At 45.1% G+C, this 20,385-nt stretch overlaps 1 protein-coding gene across 1 annotated transcript in view; it reads left to right on the forward strand.

Moving 5' to 3' along the window:
- LOC111966893 (voltage-dependent L-type calcium channel subunit alpha-1D-like) overlaps positions 1-20,385 on the forward strand; it is a 123,598-nt gene that overhangs the window by 100,447 nt on the left and 2,766 nt on the right. Inside the window, 22 exon segments of the mRNA XM_070444620.1 lie at positions 1,533-1,585; positions 2,660-2,864; positions 4,300-4,383; positions 6,745-6,873; positions 7,016-7,081; positions 7,180-7,271; positions 7,424-7,583; positions 7,871-7,998; positions 8,918-9,014; positions 9,171-9,273; positions 9,704-9,805; positions 11,936-12,072; positions 14,270-14,291; positions 14,294-14,385; positions 15,537-15,913; positions 17,255-17,267; positions 17,269-17,282; positions 18,593-18,733; positions 18,816-18,976; positions 19,085-19,209; positions 19,379-19,514; positions 20,194-20,283. Coding sequence (XP_070300721.1) covers positions 1,533-1,585; positions 2,660-2,864; positions 4,300-4,383; positions 6,745-6,873; positions 7,016-7,081; positions 7,180-7,271; positions 7,424-7,583; positions 7,871-7,998; positions 8,918-9,014; positions 9,171-9,273; positions 9,704-9,805; positions 11,936-12,072; positions 14,270-14,291; positions 14,294-14,385; positions 15,537-15,913; positions 17,255-17,267; positions 17,269-17,282; positions 18,593-18,733; positions 18,816-18,976; positions 19,085-19,209; positions 19,379-19,514; positions 20,194-20,283 — 2,527 coding nt within the window.

Below are 20,385 nucleotides of genomic sequence, written 5' to 3' on the forward strand. Positions count from 1 at the left end.
CTGGCCGATTTTGGCAGGTTTTCTACTTACAAAGCATGTAGAGGTCTGTAATTTTTATCATAGGTACACTTCAACTATGAGAGACGGAATCTAAAACAAAAATCCAGAAAATCACATTGTAGGATTTTTAAGTAATTAATTTGCATTTTATTGCATGACATAAGTATTTGATACATCAGAAAAGCAGAACTTAATATTTGGTACAGAAACCTTTGTTTGCAATTACAGAGATCATACGTTTCCTGTAGTTCTTGACTAGGTTTGCACACACTGCAGCAGGGATTTTGCCCACTCCTCCCTACAGATCTTCTCCAGATCCTTCAGGTTTCGGGCTGTCGCTGGGCAATACGGACTTTCAGCTCCCTCCAAAGATTTTCTATTGGGTTCAGGTCTGGAGACTGGCTAGGCCACTCCAGGACCTTGAGATGCTTCTTACGGAGCCACTCCTTAGTTGCCATGGCTGTGTGTTTCGTGTCGTTGTCATGCTGGAAGACCCAGCCACGACCCATCTTCAATGCTCTTACTGAGGGAAGGAGGTTGTTGGCCAAGATCTCGCGATACATGGCCCATCCATCCTCCCCTCAATACGGTGCAGTCGTCCTGTCCCTTTGCAGAAAAGCATCCCAAAGAATGATGTTTCACCTCCAGCTTCACGGTTGGGATGGTGTTCTTGGGGTTGTACTCATACTTCTTCTTCCTCCAACCACGGCGAGTGGAGTTGACCAAAAGAGCTCTATTTTTGTCTCATCAGACCACATGACCTTCTCCCATTCCTCCTCTGGATCATCCAGATGGTCATTGGCAAACTTCAGACAGGCCTGGACATGCACTGGCTTAAGCAGGGGGACCTTGCGTGCGCTGCAGGATTTTAATCCATGACGGCGTAGTGTGTTACTAATGGTTTTCTTTGAGACTGTGGTCCCAGCTCTCTTCAGGTCATTGACCAGGTCCTGCGTGTAGTTCTGGGCTGATCCCTCACCTTCCTCATGATCATTGATGCCCCACGAGGTGAAATCTTGCATGGAGCCCCAGACCGAGGGTGATTGACCGTCATCTTGAACTTCTTCCATTTTCTAATAATTGCACCAACAGTTGTTTCCTTCTCACCAAGCTGCTTGCCTATTGTCCTGTAGCCCCACCTTGTGCAGGTCTACAATTTTATCCCTGATGTCCTTACACAGCTCTCTGGTCTTGGCCATTGTGGAGAGGTTGGAATCTGTTTGATTGAGTGTGTGGACAGGTGTCTTTTATACAGGTAACGAGTTCAAACAGGTGCAGTTAATACAGGTAATGAGTGGAGAACAGGAGGGCTTCTTAAAGAAAACTAACAGGTCTGTGAGAGCCGGAATTCTTACTGGTTGGTAGGTGATCAAATACTTATGTCATGCAATAAAATGCAAATTAATTATTTTAAAATCATACAATGTGATTTTCTGGATTTTTGTTTTAGATTCCGTCTCTCACGTTGAAGTGTACCTAGATAAAAATTACAGACCTCTCACATGCTTTTGTAAGTAGGAAAACCTGCAAATCGGCAGTGTATCAAATACTTGTTCTCCCCACTGTATATATATATAGTTAACGAGTCTCAATCAAGTACACAGGAACCAGAGCAGACGAAATATACCGCACAAGCAAAAAGAACTAAGACGGCTAATTTACTTGGCACATATAAACAATAGGCAGTAGGAATAGACTAAGGGCATAGACATAGGACAAGAGCATGAGAGCAAGAGATAGCATAGGACTATATAGAGGGCTATTTAGAGCTATAGAGGCGCTATATAGCATGGCATAGAGGGCTATATAGGGCGGGCTATAGCTTTAGAGGCTATAGGCGGCTATTATTGGGGCATCATAAAGGCTTAAGGCATACTATTAGGCTTATATAGGCATATATAGGGTTTTTAGAGCTATAGGGGCTATATAGGCATATAGAGGGCTATATAGGCAATATAGAGGGCTATATAGGCATATAAGGGCTATTTAGAGCTATAAGGGCTTATGATTGAGCTAGTAGAGGGCTATTAGAGCTATAGAGGGCTATAATAGGCATATAGAGGGTATTTAGGAGCTATATGGGCATATATGAGGGCTATTTAGAGCTATATGAGGGCTATATAGGCATATAGAGGGCTATTTAGAGCTATAGAGGGCTATATAGGCATATAGAGGGCTATTTAGAGGCTATAGAGGGCTATATAGGCATATAGAGGGCTATTTAGAGCTATATAGGCAATATAGAGGGAATAGCAGGGGGCTATTTAGAGCTATAGAGGGCTGTGGTCAGGCCATATACGAGGGCGGAGGCTATTTAGAGCTATATAGGGCCTATATAAGGGCATATAGAGGGCTATAGGGCTATGAGAGCCTAATGATATAGAGCAATATTAGAGGCACTATGGGCCATTTAGAGGCTTATAGAGGGTCTATATTAGGCATATAGAGGGCTATATAGGGCCATCTAGAGCTATAGAAGGCTATATAGGGTCCTTTAGAGCTATAGAGGGCTATACACAGGCAATATAGAGGCTATTAGTGCTATTTAGAGGCTATAGAGCTATATCGGCCTATAGAGGCTGTATAGGGTAAATTTAGAGCTATTAGAGTTGTGTATCAAATACTTGTTCTCCCCACTGTATATATGTCTGTACCTCAGTCCCATCTCATCATCCTTCTTTCTGTTCTCCAATGCCCCTTTCTCTCTCTTCCTCCGACCCCCTCTCTCTCTCCCTCTCTCTCCATTTCCTCAGCACTATGGCCAGTCCCACCAGTTCAACTACGCCATGGACGTCCTCAACATGGTCTTCACTGGCGTCTTCACCGTGGAGATGATCCTCAAACTGATTGCCTTCAGACCCAGGGTGAGTCAGGCCTGCCTCTCAGCTTGCATCATAGACCAGTTAACTCACCCCTCTCCCTCCTCTCATCCCCCTGTCCTTCTGTCAAGCATTTCCCTCTGTAGTATTGACCTTAACACCCCCCCCCCCGCTCACCCTTTCCCTCTCTACTTCTTACCCTCCACTGACCATCCTACCCCTCTCCCTACCTCCCCCTGTGGTGCGCACTGTACCCTGGCCTGTAGGGTTATTTAGGAGACGCCTGGAACGTCTTCGATGCCCTGGTGGTGATCGGCAGCGTAGTCGACATCATTCTCAGTCAGGTAGATGTGAGTATTGTAATAGACCTGCCCTCCTCTCTGCCTCCTCTCTTCCTTCCTTCCTTCCTTGCCTCCCTCACCTTTTTCTAGACTCACTCCTAAAGCCAGTCTGTTGGCTCCTTGGCCTAGTGTGGAAACTCTGTCAGGGCTGGTCACCCATAGGTCTTGATCAGGGTTCCCCAACTGGCGTCACTGCCCGCGGATGGTTTTATTTGTCCCCCCCATGTTCTCTGAGCAAAAATAACTACATTTATTTGTATTTTTTGGGGGGCATCTTCATTTTTGGACATAAAAATAAAATAAAAACACCAGGAAATCAACTCCAAGTGATTTGTGTTTGGGAAATCTGTTTCTAAGTACTTCCACTCATAATAGAGGCACACGTGATCATATACAGATGTAAGCAAGGTTTGAAATGATTATGTTTTAGTCAAATATTATATCTGTTTGGGCTTCTTGCGGTCAATCTGCAGTCTACAAATTATTTGTAAATATGTTCCGGCCCCCCGACCGTCCGCTCAAGAAAAAAACGTCCCGCGGCTGAATGTAGTTGATGAGCCCTGGTCAGGACTGGTGTTGGGTCTAGGTCAGTTACTCAGCACTGTGTAGGCACTGTATCAGTGAGAAACGTATAATATCTTATAGAGGGTTGTAGAGGGTTCATAACAGATCATAGAATAACTTCTTTCACTGTTTCATATGTATAAGTTGGGTTACTTAGAGGCATGCATTACAGAAGCCTGCTGAGGGGAGAACGGGCTCATGACAATGGCTGGAATGGAGTTTATGGAATGGTATCAAACACTATGAGCCCGTCCTCCCCAATTAAGGTACCACCGGCCGCTTTGTATTCTCACAGACAGTGCCACTCAGCCGCTTATTCTACGTCTTGCTGTATTACATTTACATTTACATTTAAGTCATTTAGCAGACGCTCTTATCCAGAGCGACTTACAAATTGGAAAGTTCATACATATTCATCCTGGTCCCCCCGTGGGGAATGAACCCACAACCCTGGCGTTGCAAGCGCCATGCTCTACCAACTGAGCCCACGTGTATTTTCACATATCTCTATCCTTCTCTTTCTCTCTTTCTGCTTCTGTTCTCTTCTCTTTGTGTCCGTGGGCTGGCGCTTACAGCACTATTTCGCTGATGCATGGAACACGTTTGATGCCTTAATTGTTGTCGGTAGCGTCGTTGACATTGCAATCACAGAGATCAATGTAAGTAGCCGTCTTCACGTCACTTGTCCTGTAGCACTATTGGAGGGAATGCCTTGCAATGACATCAGGGCTACATTCAAGATCTCAAAATTGTTTCACGTCCCCGACATGTTCGTTAACTATGGTAGGTAGCTCTTCAGAAAGTTGTTGCTCTATCTAGCTGTTTAGTAGCATTGATCATCGTGAATACAACCCTATGATCCCTGGAGATCAAAAGGTGGTARGTGATGTCTATAAATGTGATGACAACAGATTTATACGATTCTATAATGATAGGATKGTTTTGAAACACTCTAAGGCAGCGGTATTCAAAGTCGGGGTCACTGGGGTATTGCAGCGGGGCCAAAAAAGATACAAATAAACTTTTATTTGAACAAAAATGACTAAATATTAACGGTACAGATTACTGTATGGGACAATATATAAAAGTTGAAAAATGTAATTGAGTAAATGTATTGATTGGTTTCTTTTCATTTTGATAAGAGGGATGAACATTTTTAATTTTTTACGTAAAAATCTAAATGTACCGATTTTTAAGGTTGTGTCATTAGATTTGGGGTGTGGTGGGTTCGCCAGAAATTCAAGTGGAAAAAAACTGGGTCCCCCGCTGAAGAYGTTTGAATACCGCTGCTCTAAGGGTTATTGCAATGCCTCCCTCCAATATGTTATCTAGATTAGTGACCCATGCTTGGTGCTGTTCTGTAACTGTGTGTCATCGTGAAGTTTGTGTGGCCCTGTCTTTTCTTCTGTTCGGAACACAAATCTACACACACATACACACAAAACACAGTGTCTTACCTACATGGTAAGTAAGCTAAGTGAAACTATATTATTCTATTAGTCAGGTTAGTCATCTTGTAACACACTCTCATAAATGTGTTTGACCAGTGAGTGACAATCACACTGGATATTTACTTCAATGATTGAAATATTCAGCCAAGTTCGTATTTGTGGGACCCACTCGTTATCTGGTACAGGTCAAAGTTTTCTTTCTTCACCTGTGTAGAATTGAATGGCACGTTTTATGTACCCAACGTGCTACTGTGGTCATACCGTGCTAAGTTATTGTGATTCTGCTTTGCATGAGAGGCAAAGACGATGGTGTCCGGTCGACACTGTTGCTTACTGTWAACATGTCTGTTCTGGATGTTTTCTGATTCCCGAGCTGTATTAAAGAAGTTCCGATCATATTTTGCTGGGTTGATTGAATCGACGATGAAGAAATGTAATGACATTGTGAAGCAGTTAAGTCAGTAGGCCAATAACAATGACTAATTGATGACATCAGTGATATGAGTGATGAAGCAGTCAAGTTGTTAGTGGTTAACCCAGGCTTTTTGGTCTCAAGGCCCTGCCGGTGGTGAAGGTGATTGTGGAGCCAGTGGTAAGAAGCCCCTCCCACTACCCCACTCTTCCTCATCGTCGTCGTCATCGTCTCAGCACAGAGCTGTTTCTGTTGTCAGTCATGTCGTCACGTTCGTTTGGAATGAAATATGTTCTGAATGATATTCTTTAGTGAGGATTTCATGTCTTGCCTGTTTTGTGGCCCGGTACCATGAACAAGATCAGTTCTGATTTGGGATCTTGTTTGTGTTGATAGTCGTCTCATTATCAGTCTTTTGTTGTGTCCCTTTGTTCATGTTTGACCTGGGATCGCGTAGATGCTGTGGTTTTGCTTGTGTCTTAAGCAGTCATCCAACGAAGCGTGTGTCTGGACATTCCCGCCGAGTCTGGAGACACGTCCCTGTATGACTCCTAGGAGTGGGGACACTTGTATGTATGTGTATGTATGTGGCTGTGTATGCATTGCATTCACACAAGTCAAGGACTGTTGCATGTTCCTCTACCTGAATGCGTACACACATGCACTGATGTGCACCCACCCACACACACACAAACTGCGTGTTGATCTCTGGCCTGCTCCTAGCTGTGTGTTAAAGCAGCACCATCAGTCCTATGGAGGTTCCACCTCCTGTCTCCTGTCTCCTCTCTCTCTCTCTCTGTTCTCTGTCTCTGTCTCTGTCTCCTGTCTCTGTCTCTGTCTCTGTCTCTCTCTCTCTCTCTCTCTCTCTCTCTCTCTCTCTCTCTCTCTCTTCTCTCTCTCTCTCTCTCTCTCTCTCTCTCTCTCTCTCTCTCTCTCTCTCTCTCTCTCTCTCTCTCTCTCTCTCTCTCTCTCTTCATCTCTCTCTCTCTCTCTCTCTCTCTCTCTCTCTCTCTCTCTCTCTCTCTCTTCTCTCTCATCTCTCTCTCTCTCTCTCTCTCTCTCTCTCTCTCTCTCTCTCTGTCTCCTCTCTCTGTCTCTGTCTCTCTCTCTGTCTCTCTGTCTCTCTGTCTCTCTGTCTCTCTGTCTCTGTGTCTCAGAACACAGAGGACAGTGCTCGCATCTCCATCACATTCTTCCGCTTGTTCCGAGTCATGCGATTGGTCAAGCTGCTCAGCAGAGGGGAGGGCATCCGAACGCTCCTGTGGACCTTCATCAAGTCCTTCCAGGTGAGAGAATAATCCACCCGGGGCGACAGCGGAGTCATACGGGTCAGACTGTAACCGTACAGGTGAAGGTGCACCTTCTCTTCCTGAGTCTGAACACACTCCTGAAACGGTCGTTCTCTCTCTCTTTTGCATTCATTCCTAGGCTCTTCCCTATGTTGCCCTCCTGATAGCCATGTTGTTCTTCATCTACGCTGTTATCGGAATGCAGGTAACTGACAAACATTTCTCTTTGAATTGACACTACGATTAGCTTTATCTCCAGGACTTCCGGGTTTCTTCCTAACACACTGTGTTTGTTTGTTCCAGGTGTTCGGAAAGATCGCCATGGTAGACGGCACACGGATAAACCACAACAACAACTTCCAGACCTTTCCTCAAGCTGTCCTGATGCTCTTCAGGTGTGTGCGCGACTAGTTTGCGTATTATGTGTCATCATATTGTGGTGTGCTAGGGACACGTTTGGCGTCAGATCAAACGTGCGCGCGTGCMGTTATGGATGGTGAGTAGTTGTGGTCGTTTTGGGCTTATAATGTGACTTGAATGTTCTCAGGTGTGCTACAGGCGAGGCGTGGCAGGAGATCATGCTGGCATGTCTGCCAGGGAAGCTGTGTGACTCCGAGTCAGACTACAACCCCGGAGAGGAGAGAACCTGTGGCAGCGGATTCGCCGTCATCTACTTCATCAGCTTCTACATGCTCTGCGCCTTCCTGGTACACACACATACACACAGCATGTAGACACACACACACACACACACAGTCTTGTACAGCTAACCTCGTGGGGACACACAATTCAGTCCCATTCAAAATCCTATTTACACTAACCTTAACCCTAACCCAAAAACCTAACCTTAACCCTAAATGTAATTCTAACCCTAACACTAATTCTAACCTTAATCCTAAACCCCCTACAAATAGCATTTGACCTCGTGGGGACTTCTGGTCCCCACAAGAATAGTTAAACATGTCCACTGAGTGTTTTACTGCCTCTGTTTTAGATCATCAACCTGTTTGTGGCTGTCATCATGGACAACTTTGACTATTTGACGCGTGATTGGTCCATTCTGGGCCCTCACCACCTGGATGAGTTTAAAAGGATCTGGTCTGAGTACGACCCTGAGGCTAAGTGAGTCTGCATTAACATCTGGACATACAGGACACACACACACACGGTGGTGGGAAAAGTACTCAATTGTCATACTTGAGTAAAAATAAAAATACCTTCATAGAAAATGACTCAAGTAAAAAGTGAAAGTCACCGAGTAAAATATTACTTGGGTAAAAGTATCTGGTTTTAAATGTACTTAAGGAATAAAAAAAGGTGCTATCTAGAACCTAAAAGGGTTCTTCAGCTGTCCCCATAGGAGAACCCTTTGAAGAACCCTTGTTGGTTCCAGGTAGAACCCTTATGGTTCCAAGTAGATATATTAAAACCAGACAGAATTTTTTTGTAAATGTATTGACAGTTAAGGGGACATTCAAACACTCAGACATCATTTACAAACGCAGTATTTGTGTTTAGTGAGTCCGCCAGATCAGAGGCAGTAGGGATGACAATATGCTAAATTGATAAGTGTGTGAATTGGACTATATTGCTGTCCTGCCTGAGCATTCGAAATGTAACAAGTATTTTGGGGTATCAGGGAAAATATATGGGAGTAAAAAGTACATATTTTCTTTATGAATGTAGTGAAGTAAAAGTTGTCAAATATATAAATAGTAAAGTACAGAAAAATGACTTAAGTAGTAATTTCAAAGAATTTTTACTAAGTGACTTTACACCACTGTGCCCACACACACACACCACACACACACACACACACACACACCCACACACACACACACACACACACACAACACACACACACACCACACACACACACACACACACACACACACACACACACAACACACAAACACAACCTGCCGTCCATTTCATCTACATTAGTTCTCACTGTGTTGTTTCTGTATTTGGTGTTGCTGTCGGGAGTGTGTTGCTGTCAGGAGTGTGTTGCCTTCAGTGTTGGTGTTTCTGTCTCTTTCAGGGGCAGGATAAAGCATCTGGATGTGGTGACCTTGCTGAGACGCATCCAGCCTCCTCTAGGCTTTGGCAAGCTTTGTCCACACAGAGTGGCCTGCAAGGTGTGCTTACGCGCCCACGCAAACACCCACAGTGTATTCAACACACAGCACAAACACTACACACGTTACACACACATTTTACACGAGGTGTTCATTTTTGTGGGCTCAATCTTGCCCTGGTTAACTCACACGTTGCATAACCGTAACTCCTTTCAGAGATTGGTTGCCATGAACATGCCCCTGAACAGTGATGGRACGGTCATGTTTAACGCCACCCTGTTTGCCTTGGTGAGGACCGCTCTGAAGATCAAGACCGAAGGTGAGCAGTGCGTTCATCGCAGCACCAGCTGCTGTGGACATTCACCTTTGAGGATAGGCGAGCGTGGCATAGCCTAGCGGTTAGAGCGTTGGGTCAGTAACCGAAAGGCTGCTAGATCGAATCCCAGAGCTGACGAGGTAAAAATCTGTCGTTCTGCCCCTGAACAAGGCAGTTAACCCGCTGTTCCTAGGCCGTCATTGAAAAGAAGAATTTGTTCGTAACTGACTTGCCTAGTTAAATAAAGGTWAAAAAAATGACACTACCTTTTTATAGTAGGGGATTTAGTACTGCCTGTAGCCACAAGAGGGTACTGCTGAGAGCTGACACAGTGACAATGAATGTGCTGTACTCAAAATACTCTTATACAGTGGCCCGCTAAATGGCAGGTTTGATTGGTCCAAAAACATTTACCGAGTGTTTGATTTCCTAGGCAACCTGGAGCAGGCCAATGAGGAGTTGCGAGCGGTCATCAAGAAGATCTGGAAGAGGACCAGCATGAAGCTGCTGGACCAAGTGGTGCCCCCTGCTGGTGGTCAGTAGAATGGCTCCAGCCTCTGTGACGTCTGTCTCCACTAACTGGACGGTAGATGTAGCGTTACCTCATGGCTAGCCTGGCTACAGAGATGTGGCAGACTGCCCTGCGCACCCACACTCATTTGGTATGTACATACAAATGCGCTGTGCAGACGCACATGCATAAGCAGTGGTATTGCTTATGCACTGTGTGTGTGAGGTCAGGGTGGCAACCCTATACTCCAGGCTGACCTGCGACAAAGCTTTCCCTCAGCAGTGGTATTACACACAATACATTCATGGGACTTGTTGCATAGAGGAACATGGATCGCTAACAGCATAGGTTATTAGCAGTCCCACATTAAGGATCAACTCATTCATTGACATTAGTGATCCATTGTAATGCTGACCTTCTAGTGAAACAGTTTGCGTAGACTAATTATTGACAGGCAACTCTTCCTGTTTTCATGTGTCAATAGCCYTTAAAGCCTAGTCGTTTGACCACAGATAAYYGCAGGATCAGATAGAGGAGCAGACAGTCACTTCAGTTCAGAGGAACTCACCTTATCTGACTCTTATCTTTCCATCCACACCGAGTGTGCTCATATCAAAGGTCAAATAGGGGGTGCTTCTATAAGTCTGTAACCTGTACAAGTGTGTGGTGTGAAATGGAAATGTTTTTTGTTTTGTTGCATACCCCGCTCCCCCTGCGACACCCTCAGAGAGTGGGGTCACAGCCAGGGATCGGCCATTATTGACAGCGACCCTGAAAATGCTCACTGCAGCCCGACTCCCTATTGATAGTCAGGCCAGGTTCAATCTGATATGGCACCCTATTCACTTTCTTGTGCACTTAGTAGTGTTCTTTATAGGAAGGGAGGGAATATGATTCRGGTTAGGACGCGGACTCACAGCACCCATGTGTTTCTGTGCAATGCCATGCTCAACTGTTTTGCTGTGTGTTCTTTTGTTGTCTCCCACTTGGTTGTCCTGAGCCGTACTGTCCTAAACAGTCTATCGTGCCATGCTGTGCTGGTGTTGACCAACCTGTGATGTTTTCACTGTTCTCTAGTTTGCTGCAACCCACCCCTATTCGTCGTATTCATTTTATTTTCCTAGTTYTCATTTGCTGCACTATGCTTTGTGATTTGGCTCTGATGCTTTGGCTCTGATGCTTGGCTCGTTCTAGCACTGCATGCTCTGCTATAACTACTAACTCGTCTTGATCTCTCTCTCTTTCTGGCTAAGCTTCTCTTCTCCACAGCTTTCCCTCCTCCTCTCCCTCCTCTTCCCTAGTCTCTTTCTCTCTCTCTGCCTTCCGGAATTTCCTGCAGCAGTTCCGTTTTTGMCCGGTGGCATGAAACTATTGTTGCCGCTCTCTCCTGTGCCTTGTGTCCCCAGTCTGCTTACTAGCTAGCTGAGTGACACAGACCGCTGCTTCCTCTGTTCTCTACTGCTTCCCTGGCCTGCACGTCGCTTTTCACAGCTTAGATATACTAGTCTCTCTGCTGTATTGTCTTCTTGTTAGATGCTTCTTAACTGTGGCGGTATCCCTGTACTGTAGCTAGCTAAGCCTTAGGTAATAACAGCAGTGCTGTAGTTGGATGTGTAGCTAGCTGTGTGGTAGACTTTAGAGAGATGTGATTGTGAATATAAGGTTGTGGCTGTATTGAGTTGAGGCTAGTGTCTCTTTGTTGTTTACAATTCTATGTTTCGGATCTGTTCATATTTTGATAATGCCACAGATGCTCTGTAGTGGGTAGAGCTGCTGGTGTTGTTTTGAGAGGACTGGTGTGCTGATGTTTTGCTGGCTGTTTCTGTTGGCTGTCTGTCAGAAGGTCAGGCCTGTGCTCGGCTATGTTCTCTGTCACCACAGATCCAGGTTCAGGAAGAGAGCTGAGAAGCCGCTGACGCTGTCACACTGGTCTGGTAGAAACTGAACTGCAGTGTAGTGCTTGGTTAAAGTCCCATTTTGTTTTCAGCATTTTTGATTTAATATTTGATACGTTATATGCCACAGACTGCTTTGCACAAAGCTCAGGGGTCCCTAGAAAGTCAGCTACGGTGCCTAAGAATGATGGATAATACGGTGAGTGATGGCGTGGTGCGGTGGTGACAGTGGAGGCGTTTGTGTGGTCTGTTCACTCAGATGATGAGGTAACCGTGGGGAAGTTCTATGCCACCTTCCTGATACAGGACTACTTCAGGAAATTCAAGAAACGCAAAGAGCAAGGCCTGGTGGAAATAAACTCATTCACCAGCCTGAACTCCACCATCGCCCTCCAGGTGAGTCTCAACTTCTGTACTGGACTGTACCATTTTACCTCCTCTAGGGTTGTAAACACTAACAAAACTCCACCATTATGGCCAATATGTATGTAACGCAAGTCAATATTTTTCAACTGCAGCTCAAGTTGAAGTCGGAAGTTTACATACACCTTAGCCAAATACATTTAAACTCAGTTTTTCACAATTCCTGACATMTAATCCTAGTAAAAATCCCCTCTTTTAGGTCAGTTGGGATCACCCCTTTATTTTAAGAATATGAAATGTCAGAATAATAGTAGAGAGAATTATTTATTTCAGCTTTTGTTTCTTCCATCACATTCCCAGTGGGTCAGAAGTTTACATACACTCAATTAGTATTTGGTAGCATTGCCTTTAAAATTGTTTAACTTGGGTCAAACGTTTCAGGTAGCCTTCCACAAGCTTCCCACAATAAGTTGGGTGAATTTTGGCCCATTCCTGCTGACAGAGCTGGTGTAACTGAGTCAGGTTTGTAGGCCTCCTTGTTCACACACACTTTTTCAGTTCTACCCACAAATTTTCTATAGGATTGAGGGCTTTGTGATGGCCACTCCAATACCTTGACTTTGTTGTCCTTAAGCCATTTTGCCACAAATTTTGGAAGTATGCTTGGGGTCATTGTCCATTTGGAGACCCATTTGCTACCAAGCTTTTAACTTCCTGACTGATGTTGCTTCAATATATTCACATAATTATCCATCCTCATGATGCATCTATTTTGTGAAGTGCACCAGTCCCTCTGCACAAAGCACCCCCACAACATGATGCTGCCACCCCGTGCTTCACGGTTGGGATGGTGTTCTTCGGCTTGCAAACCTCCCCTTTTTTCCTCCAAACATAACGATGGTCATTATGGCCAAACGGTGCTATTTTTGTTTCATCAGACCAGAGGACATTTCTCCAAAAAGTACGATCTTTGTCCCCATGTGCAGTTGCAAATCGTAGTCTGGCTTTTGTATGGAGGTTTGGAGCAGTGGCTTCTTCCTTGCTGAGCGACCTTTCAGGTAATGTCGATATAGGACTCGTTTTACTGTGGATATAGATACTTTTGTACCCGTTTCCTCCAGCATCTTCACAAGGTCCTTTGCTGTTGTTCTGGGATTGATTTGCACTTTTCGCACCAAAGTACGTTCATCTCTAGGAGACAGAACGCGTCTCCTTCCTGAGCGGTAAAACGGCTGCGTGGTCCCATGGTGTTTATACTCTCGTACTATTGTTTGTACAGATGAACGTGGTACTTTCAAGCGTTTGGAAATTGCTCCCAAGGATGAACCAGACTTGTGGAGGTCTACAATTTTTTTTCTGAAGTCTTGGCTGATTTCTTTTGATTTTCCCATGATGTCAAGCAAAGAGGCACTGAGTTTGAAGGTATGCCTTGAAATACATCCACAGGTACACCTTCATTTGACTCAAATTATGTCAATTAGCCTATCAGAAGCTTCTAAAGTCATGACATAATTTTCTGGAATTTTCCAAGCTGTTTAAAGGCACAGTCAACTTAGTGTATGTAAACTTCTGACCCATTGAAATTGTGATACAGTGAATTATAAGTGAAATAATCTGTCTGTAAACAATTGTTGGAAAAATTACTTCTGTCATGCACAAAGTAGATGTCGTAACCAACTTGCCAAAACAATAYTTTTTTCAATTTGTGGAGTGGTTGAAAAACGAGTTTTAATGACTCCGACCTAAGTGTATGTAAACTTGCGATTTCAACTGTACCTGTACAACTCAAAAGATAATGACCTTTGAAACAACAACTGATGACATGACTTACAAACCCAAATATGGGTGCTATTTTAGTAAGATAATAACACATTGATAAGGGTAAACAATATGTAACTGCTAGTTAGCGATAAATCACACTGAGTAGTGCTTTGCSCAATCACCACAGGACATCGACAAAGCAGCAGGCCACTGCACCTGAACAAACAATGCCGCTTCTTTGGCCTGCACTTTGCTATTTCACCTCTGGCCATGCTTATAGCTGCAGACTATCCCTTTTCTTATGAGAGATAAAGAGAACAGTGCTGTGCACACACCCCGCATTATCTATAGCTTTACAAAGCGCCTCAGTATGTCTGGTCTGAGGGTCTTTGTGTGTACAGTTCACATGTGTGTATCTCTGTGTTTGTGTTCCTGCCGGCGCTCAGCTGCTCTCGTGGCGTCAATGCAGGCCGGTCTCCGCACACTGCATGATTTGGGCCTGAAATCCGCCGAGTCATATCATGTGACCTGCAAGACGAAGGCCTTGTAGACATTAACGCAGAAGACGGCGACGAGATTTATCGGGTAAATCACTGCCCTAGCGGTTCTGGGGGGGGGCGGGCAGTGCCCCTGTGACAACAATTTTGGACCCCCTTGTGGCCCCTCTAAATGTGGAGTATGAAATAATTTTGACAACTAATTTTTGCTATCGTTCTTTTTTTTTACATCCGTTATTAGACAGTGGCAACGCTGATGATTATGAACATGGTCTTTTGCCTGCTAATGCCTGCAATGCAGTGAAGAAAACGATATGACAACAATAACGTCTAATGTAACTGGCCCCTAGAACAGTACAACTGGCCCCAGCTTGGCCCCCCCAGTTGAAATGGTCTAGAACCGCCACTGAATCACTGTCCCAGTTCATTCAATAAGCYAGGTTGATTTAACTCACCCGACACATTCAGTGGGCAGGGTTCGCTTTTTACAGCCAATGGAATGGTCTCGAACTCTGTTTGTTGTTGCTGGGTGCGCTAAATCAAGTGCCTATTAAAACAGGTCCTTTGTTGGCCCACCGTTTGGGAAGACCTTGCTTGCCTGTTAGGGACTGCATGTTCATAGTGTGCTTGTTAGCAGTAGGGGAAGTTTGCTGAGAGAGCTAGGTTACGTAAGCTTAAACCCACCCATGGCAGCTGTCATCAGGTTAATTGACTCATAACTAAATGTCAAGGATAGTTACATTATCTTTAAAAACTTCTAGCAACCCAAAGGTTGCGTGTTRGAATCTCATCATGGACAACTTTAGCATTTTAGCTAATTAGCCACCCTGCCACTACAGTACTTACTACCTTTTAGCTACTTAGCATGTTAGCTAACCCATTCCCTAACCCTAACCTTAACCAAACATGACTCGTGACCCGGGTTCGCTTCCGGCTCCCTCCATTCGATACAATAACACTCATATTGCCTGTGAACCCAGAGCATGCAGATGACAGAGTTGTTCAACCCAGTGGTTTTTAAAGGCAGTCCTCTTTCATAGCATGTTTAGCACAAACACGAAATGCACGGTTAATTTTATACCTTCATTATCTGTCGAACATCATTTAGTGAAGATTGGAATTAAGACCTCAATGACAAAGTGCCCTGCCACCAGGACAGATCCAAAACCATTGGTTAAGTTTAGTCACTGTTTATTATGGTCATTTGTACTGTCGGTTCTGACAGTGTTGTCTCTACAGAGGAACGGCGTGATCTTCTCCAACCACACCAATCACGTTAACGGGGACCACCGGGGTTCCGCCCACCAGACAAAGGTCACTCAGCGGCCCCTCCAGGTCCCTCCGCCTTCCTGCCACGCCTCCGGGGAGCCCTCCCAGGTCGGCTCTGAGGAGAGGGCAGGCGAACCCCACTGGTACAACTACTACTACCCCAAATCCCCCATATCCTCAAACGCCAACCTTAACAATGCCAACGTGCACCCTGTGCCCTCCCTGACCAACGGGGGGCAGCGCCGCTGTCTTCACCGTGACCACCCGTCCGCTAATGGGGCACCCTCTTCCAGCTCGCACCGCAAGATTGTTGACTTCGACACCCACACCACGGTCCAATCTGCAAGGTAACTTAAGATTCTTKTTTCTTGGCTAGGTCTCTCTGGTAAAAGAGGTCTTTTGAGGTCTCTTATTTATCTAGGCAAGTCAGTTAAGAACAAATTCTTATTTAAATGATGGCCTACCCCGGCCAAACCCTAACCCGGACGACACTGGGCCTATTGTGCGCCGCCCTTTGGGACTCCCAATCACGGCCCAGTTGGGGTACAGTCTGGGATTGAACCAGGGTCTGTAGTGACGCCTCTAGCACTGAGAAGCAGTGCCTTAGACCGCTGCACCACTTGGGATGAGCCCCCCCCCCCAAAATATTATGGTTCTCTCCATCTTTAATGCAGTAGTCATTGAATGCTGGTAATGAACTAGTTGATTATTTTAGTTGTGATTTCATGTGTGATGAGCCCACTGGTTACCTGCTTGCGTAATACCTAGYAGCTGTGGAGCGCCAGTGTTGTAAAGTACTTAAGTAAAAATACTTTAAAGGACTACTCAAGTAGTTTTGGGCGGTATCTGTACTCGATTTTTGACAACTTTTACTTTTACTTCACTACATTCCTAAAGAAAATAATGTACTTTTTACTCCATTACCCTGACACCCATAGAATGGATCTTTTCAGTACCGTTAATTCTTGCACCACTAGGGTCTCTATTCAATCTATCTAGCTGAAGCGTTACCGATTGCGCAATAGAAATGTAAAATAAATATCAGATTAAGCCGACATATGCAGCGTTGAACGCGGGAACATTGCCTTTCAGTTTCAATCACGCTGCAACGAGGAACTTCAGCGATACGGATTGAATAGAGCCTAAGAGGTCTTCATGTCAAAAATCTGGGAATTGTGTGCATTTATCAGCCACCAACACCACACACACACACAACACACACACCACACACACACACCACACACCAAACACAAACACAACACACACACACACACACACACACACACACACACACACACAACACAACACACACACACACACACACTCCAGACCCATTCATTCATGACCACCTGACCTCACGCTCCCAGTTTCCTCTGTTCCATCACCTACCTTTCTTATTTCATCAAACCGCCTTTACTTGTCTATATCATTCTGACATCTCTTACTTGCAGGTTTGATCATCACCAATCTCTCTACACCACGTATGATGTACATAGATAGCTATGTTACGCTGTTGGTGTGATTTCTATGATGATTATCACCCTTTTTGGTGCGTCAATGTTTATTGTTCTATTTGGTCTTCGGTTATTCTTTTTGGTTTGTCTTCACACTACGGATTGTGTCTTTCTGTTGTCATTACCTCCTGTGTCCAAATGCCAAAGTCCCTTCACCACCACTTGGCTGGACAGGAGGCGCTACTACTGAGACCTACATTAGGTATGTGTAGTGAAACTACTGTATTACCCCTTAAAACTTGCTTACCGGCTTAGATCCCGTTACGGGGATCGAACTTCGACAACAGCAGTGAAAGTTGCAGGCGCGCCAAATTCAAACAACAGAAATCTCATAATTAAAATTCCTCAAACAGTACAAGTATTTTTTTACACCATTTTCAAGATAAACTTTGTTGTTAATCGCCACCACAGTGTCCGATTATCCAAAAAGGCCTTACGACGAACGCACACCAACCCTCTGATTATGTTAGGTCAGTACCTAAGTCACCAAAAAACCACAGCCATGTTTCCAACCAAAAGAGAGGGAGGTTCACAAAAAGCAGGAAAGAGATTAAAATGAATCACTACCTTTGATGATCTTCATCAGAATGCACTCCCAGGAATCCCAGTTCCACAATAAATGTTTGTTTTGTTCGATAAAGTCCATAATTTATGTCCAAATACCTCCTTTTTGTTCGCGCGTTTAGTTCAAAAATCCAAATTCATGACGCGCAGGCCAGACGAAAAGTCAAAAAATTCCATTACAGTTCGTAGAAACATGTCAAACGATGTATAGAATCAATCTTTAGGATGTTTTTAACATAAATGTTCAATAATGTTTCAACCGGAGAATTCCTTTGTCTTTAGAAACGAAAAGGAACGCAACTACCTCTCACGGGGGTGCGCCTGAGTGAGCTCATGGCACTCTGCCAGACACCTGGTTGAAACAGCTCTCATTTCCTCATCCTTCACAGTAGAAGCCTGAAACAAGGTTCTAAAGACTGTTGACATCTAGTGGAAGCCTTAGGAAGTACAATATGACCCTATAGACACTGTATATTGGATAGGCAAACCTAGAAACCTCAGATTTCCCACTTCCTGGTTGGATTTTTTTCTCAGGTTTTTGCCTGCCATATGAGTTCTGTTATACTCACAGACATCATTCAAACAGTTTTAGAAACTTCACAGTGTTTTCTATCCAAATCTACTAATAATATGCATATCTTAGCTCCTGGGCCTGAGTAGCAGGCAGTTTACTCTGGGCACCTTATTCATCCAAGCTACTCAATACTGCCCCCAGCCATAAGAAGTTAACGACCCCAATATTTCATTGGTTTATAATGAGCTGTGAGCAACACCCCTCCCAAAACATGAATGATATACTATTGATTACGGTTGTAAACCATTTGACGAATTCATCTGTATCTTCGTTCAAATGCAGGGCTTTAGTCTGTGATCTGTATGTACACTTACGTCACTTTTTCCTCAATCGCATCTCAACTTCTGGTTGAACCTTTGACCTTTTGACCTCAGGTCAGAATCAGGGGGTGTTCGTTACCCTACCGTTCGTAGAGAGGAGCCAGGGAGGGCAGACAGTGATGATGACAGGGGCTCTGGAGAATACTTCAGCGGGGAGGAGTACCAGGAGGATGATATCATGTTGCACAAAGACAGGTATCACCATGGAAACCACTATGTACTCTACTGTTCCTGCTGTTGACAAAGGTGGTTGTTTATTGATGATGTTGTTGTTCAGGATGTCCCGTAAGGAGTATCGAGACCATCAAACTAACTTTGACACAGAGGCGTCCAGGGATTACCATCAACCGGACAGTGTCTATGATGACCACCAGCAATCCGTTTACCAGGATGGTGGGTGGTCGCCGAAGCAAAGGTTGCTCCCCTCTACACCCCAGGGTGAGGTTCCTTGGTCACTGATTGGCTGATAAAGAGGATGATGTAACACTTGTAATTACGACCCATGGCTGTAACAAAAAAGGGTCTCTCTTGTGTTTGAACCTCTAGCCCTCCACCGACCCTCATTCAACTTTCATTGTCTGCGGAAACAAAGCAGCCAAGACGATGACATCCCCTTGACCCCTTCCATTCCCCTTCGAACAGCTCTACCCCTGCATCTGCTGCAGCAGCAGGTAGGTACCACTGAACCAGACACACACAACCAAACTGATGCTTACCGGTATATGCACCGAAATATGCAAGGCAGGACTCACTACACATACAATATGTACCAGTCTTCATTTAGGCAATAGAATAAAGGTATGGTTTGACCCCCTTTAACCCCATTAATCTGTTGTCAAGGTGATGGCGGTGGCTGGCCTGGACTCCAGCAGAGTCCAGCGTCTCTCTCCATCACGCTCTCTACGCTCCTGGGCCACGCCCCCCGTGTCCCCCAGCAGCAGGGACCACTCCCATACTACACACCCCTCGATCCAGAGTGTGTGTGTGTGGTGTGTGTGTGGTGTGTGATGTGTGTGTGTGTGTGTGTGTGTGTTGTGTGTGTGTGTGTGTGTGTGTTGTGTCTGTGTGTGTGGATGTGTGTGCTGTGGTGTGTGTGTGGGTGTGTGGGTGTGTGTGCTGTGTGTGTGCGCGTGCGTGTGTTGGTGTGGAAGCAATGGCGAGGTGTAATTGAGAGAGTACTGTACGATGGGGTGGATTCGATGTGTTGTAGTTATCAGGTGGAGATGTGCGGTGGACTGGCCAGAATTGTGAGTGCACCCCTGCTGCTCTGTGAGAACAGAAGCACTGGTATACTGACGCCCCAGGAAGCCCCCCCTAAGACCGTACCTACGTCAACACCATCACAAGCTCCAGATCCCCACCAAGAAATGACCCGACAAGCGCCGTAGTACCAGCCCAGGAACAGAGGCGGCAGAGTGCTATATACTACCAGCCTTATGGAGGCCTTACGTTGAGATAGCCTTTGACCAACAACACAACGAACAAAAAACAACAACAACACCAACACAACACACAACACACAACACACACACACACACACACACACAACACCAACTACACACACACACACACACACACACACACACACCACACTACACACACACAACACACACACATTTGATTATGACTTGATTAATATCCCTTTTTCTGTTCAGGGTCGTTGGCAGTTGCAGAAAGGAACGTGGGGAAATACGCCAAAGGACCCCGGCGAGCCCTCCCTGCGGACGAACGCCGACCCGCGCGCCGTACTCCCACCCACCCGGCAGAAACCGGGCTCGATAATAAATACGGCGTGTATTAGGTCAACACGCCTCTTGTTCTAAACATAGATACACTAAACATCCAAT

Source organism: Salvelinus sp. IW2-2015, linkage group LG7 (assembly GCF_002910315.2).
Source record: "Salvelinus sp. IW2-2015 linkage group LG7, ASM291031v2, whole genome shotgun sequence".
In the NCBI taxonomy this organism is placed as follows: domain Eukaryota; kingdom Metazoa; phylum Chordata; class Actinopteri; order Salmoniformes; family Salmonidae; genus Salvelinus; species Salvelinus sp. IW2-2015.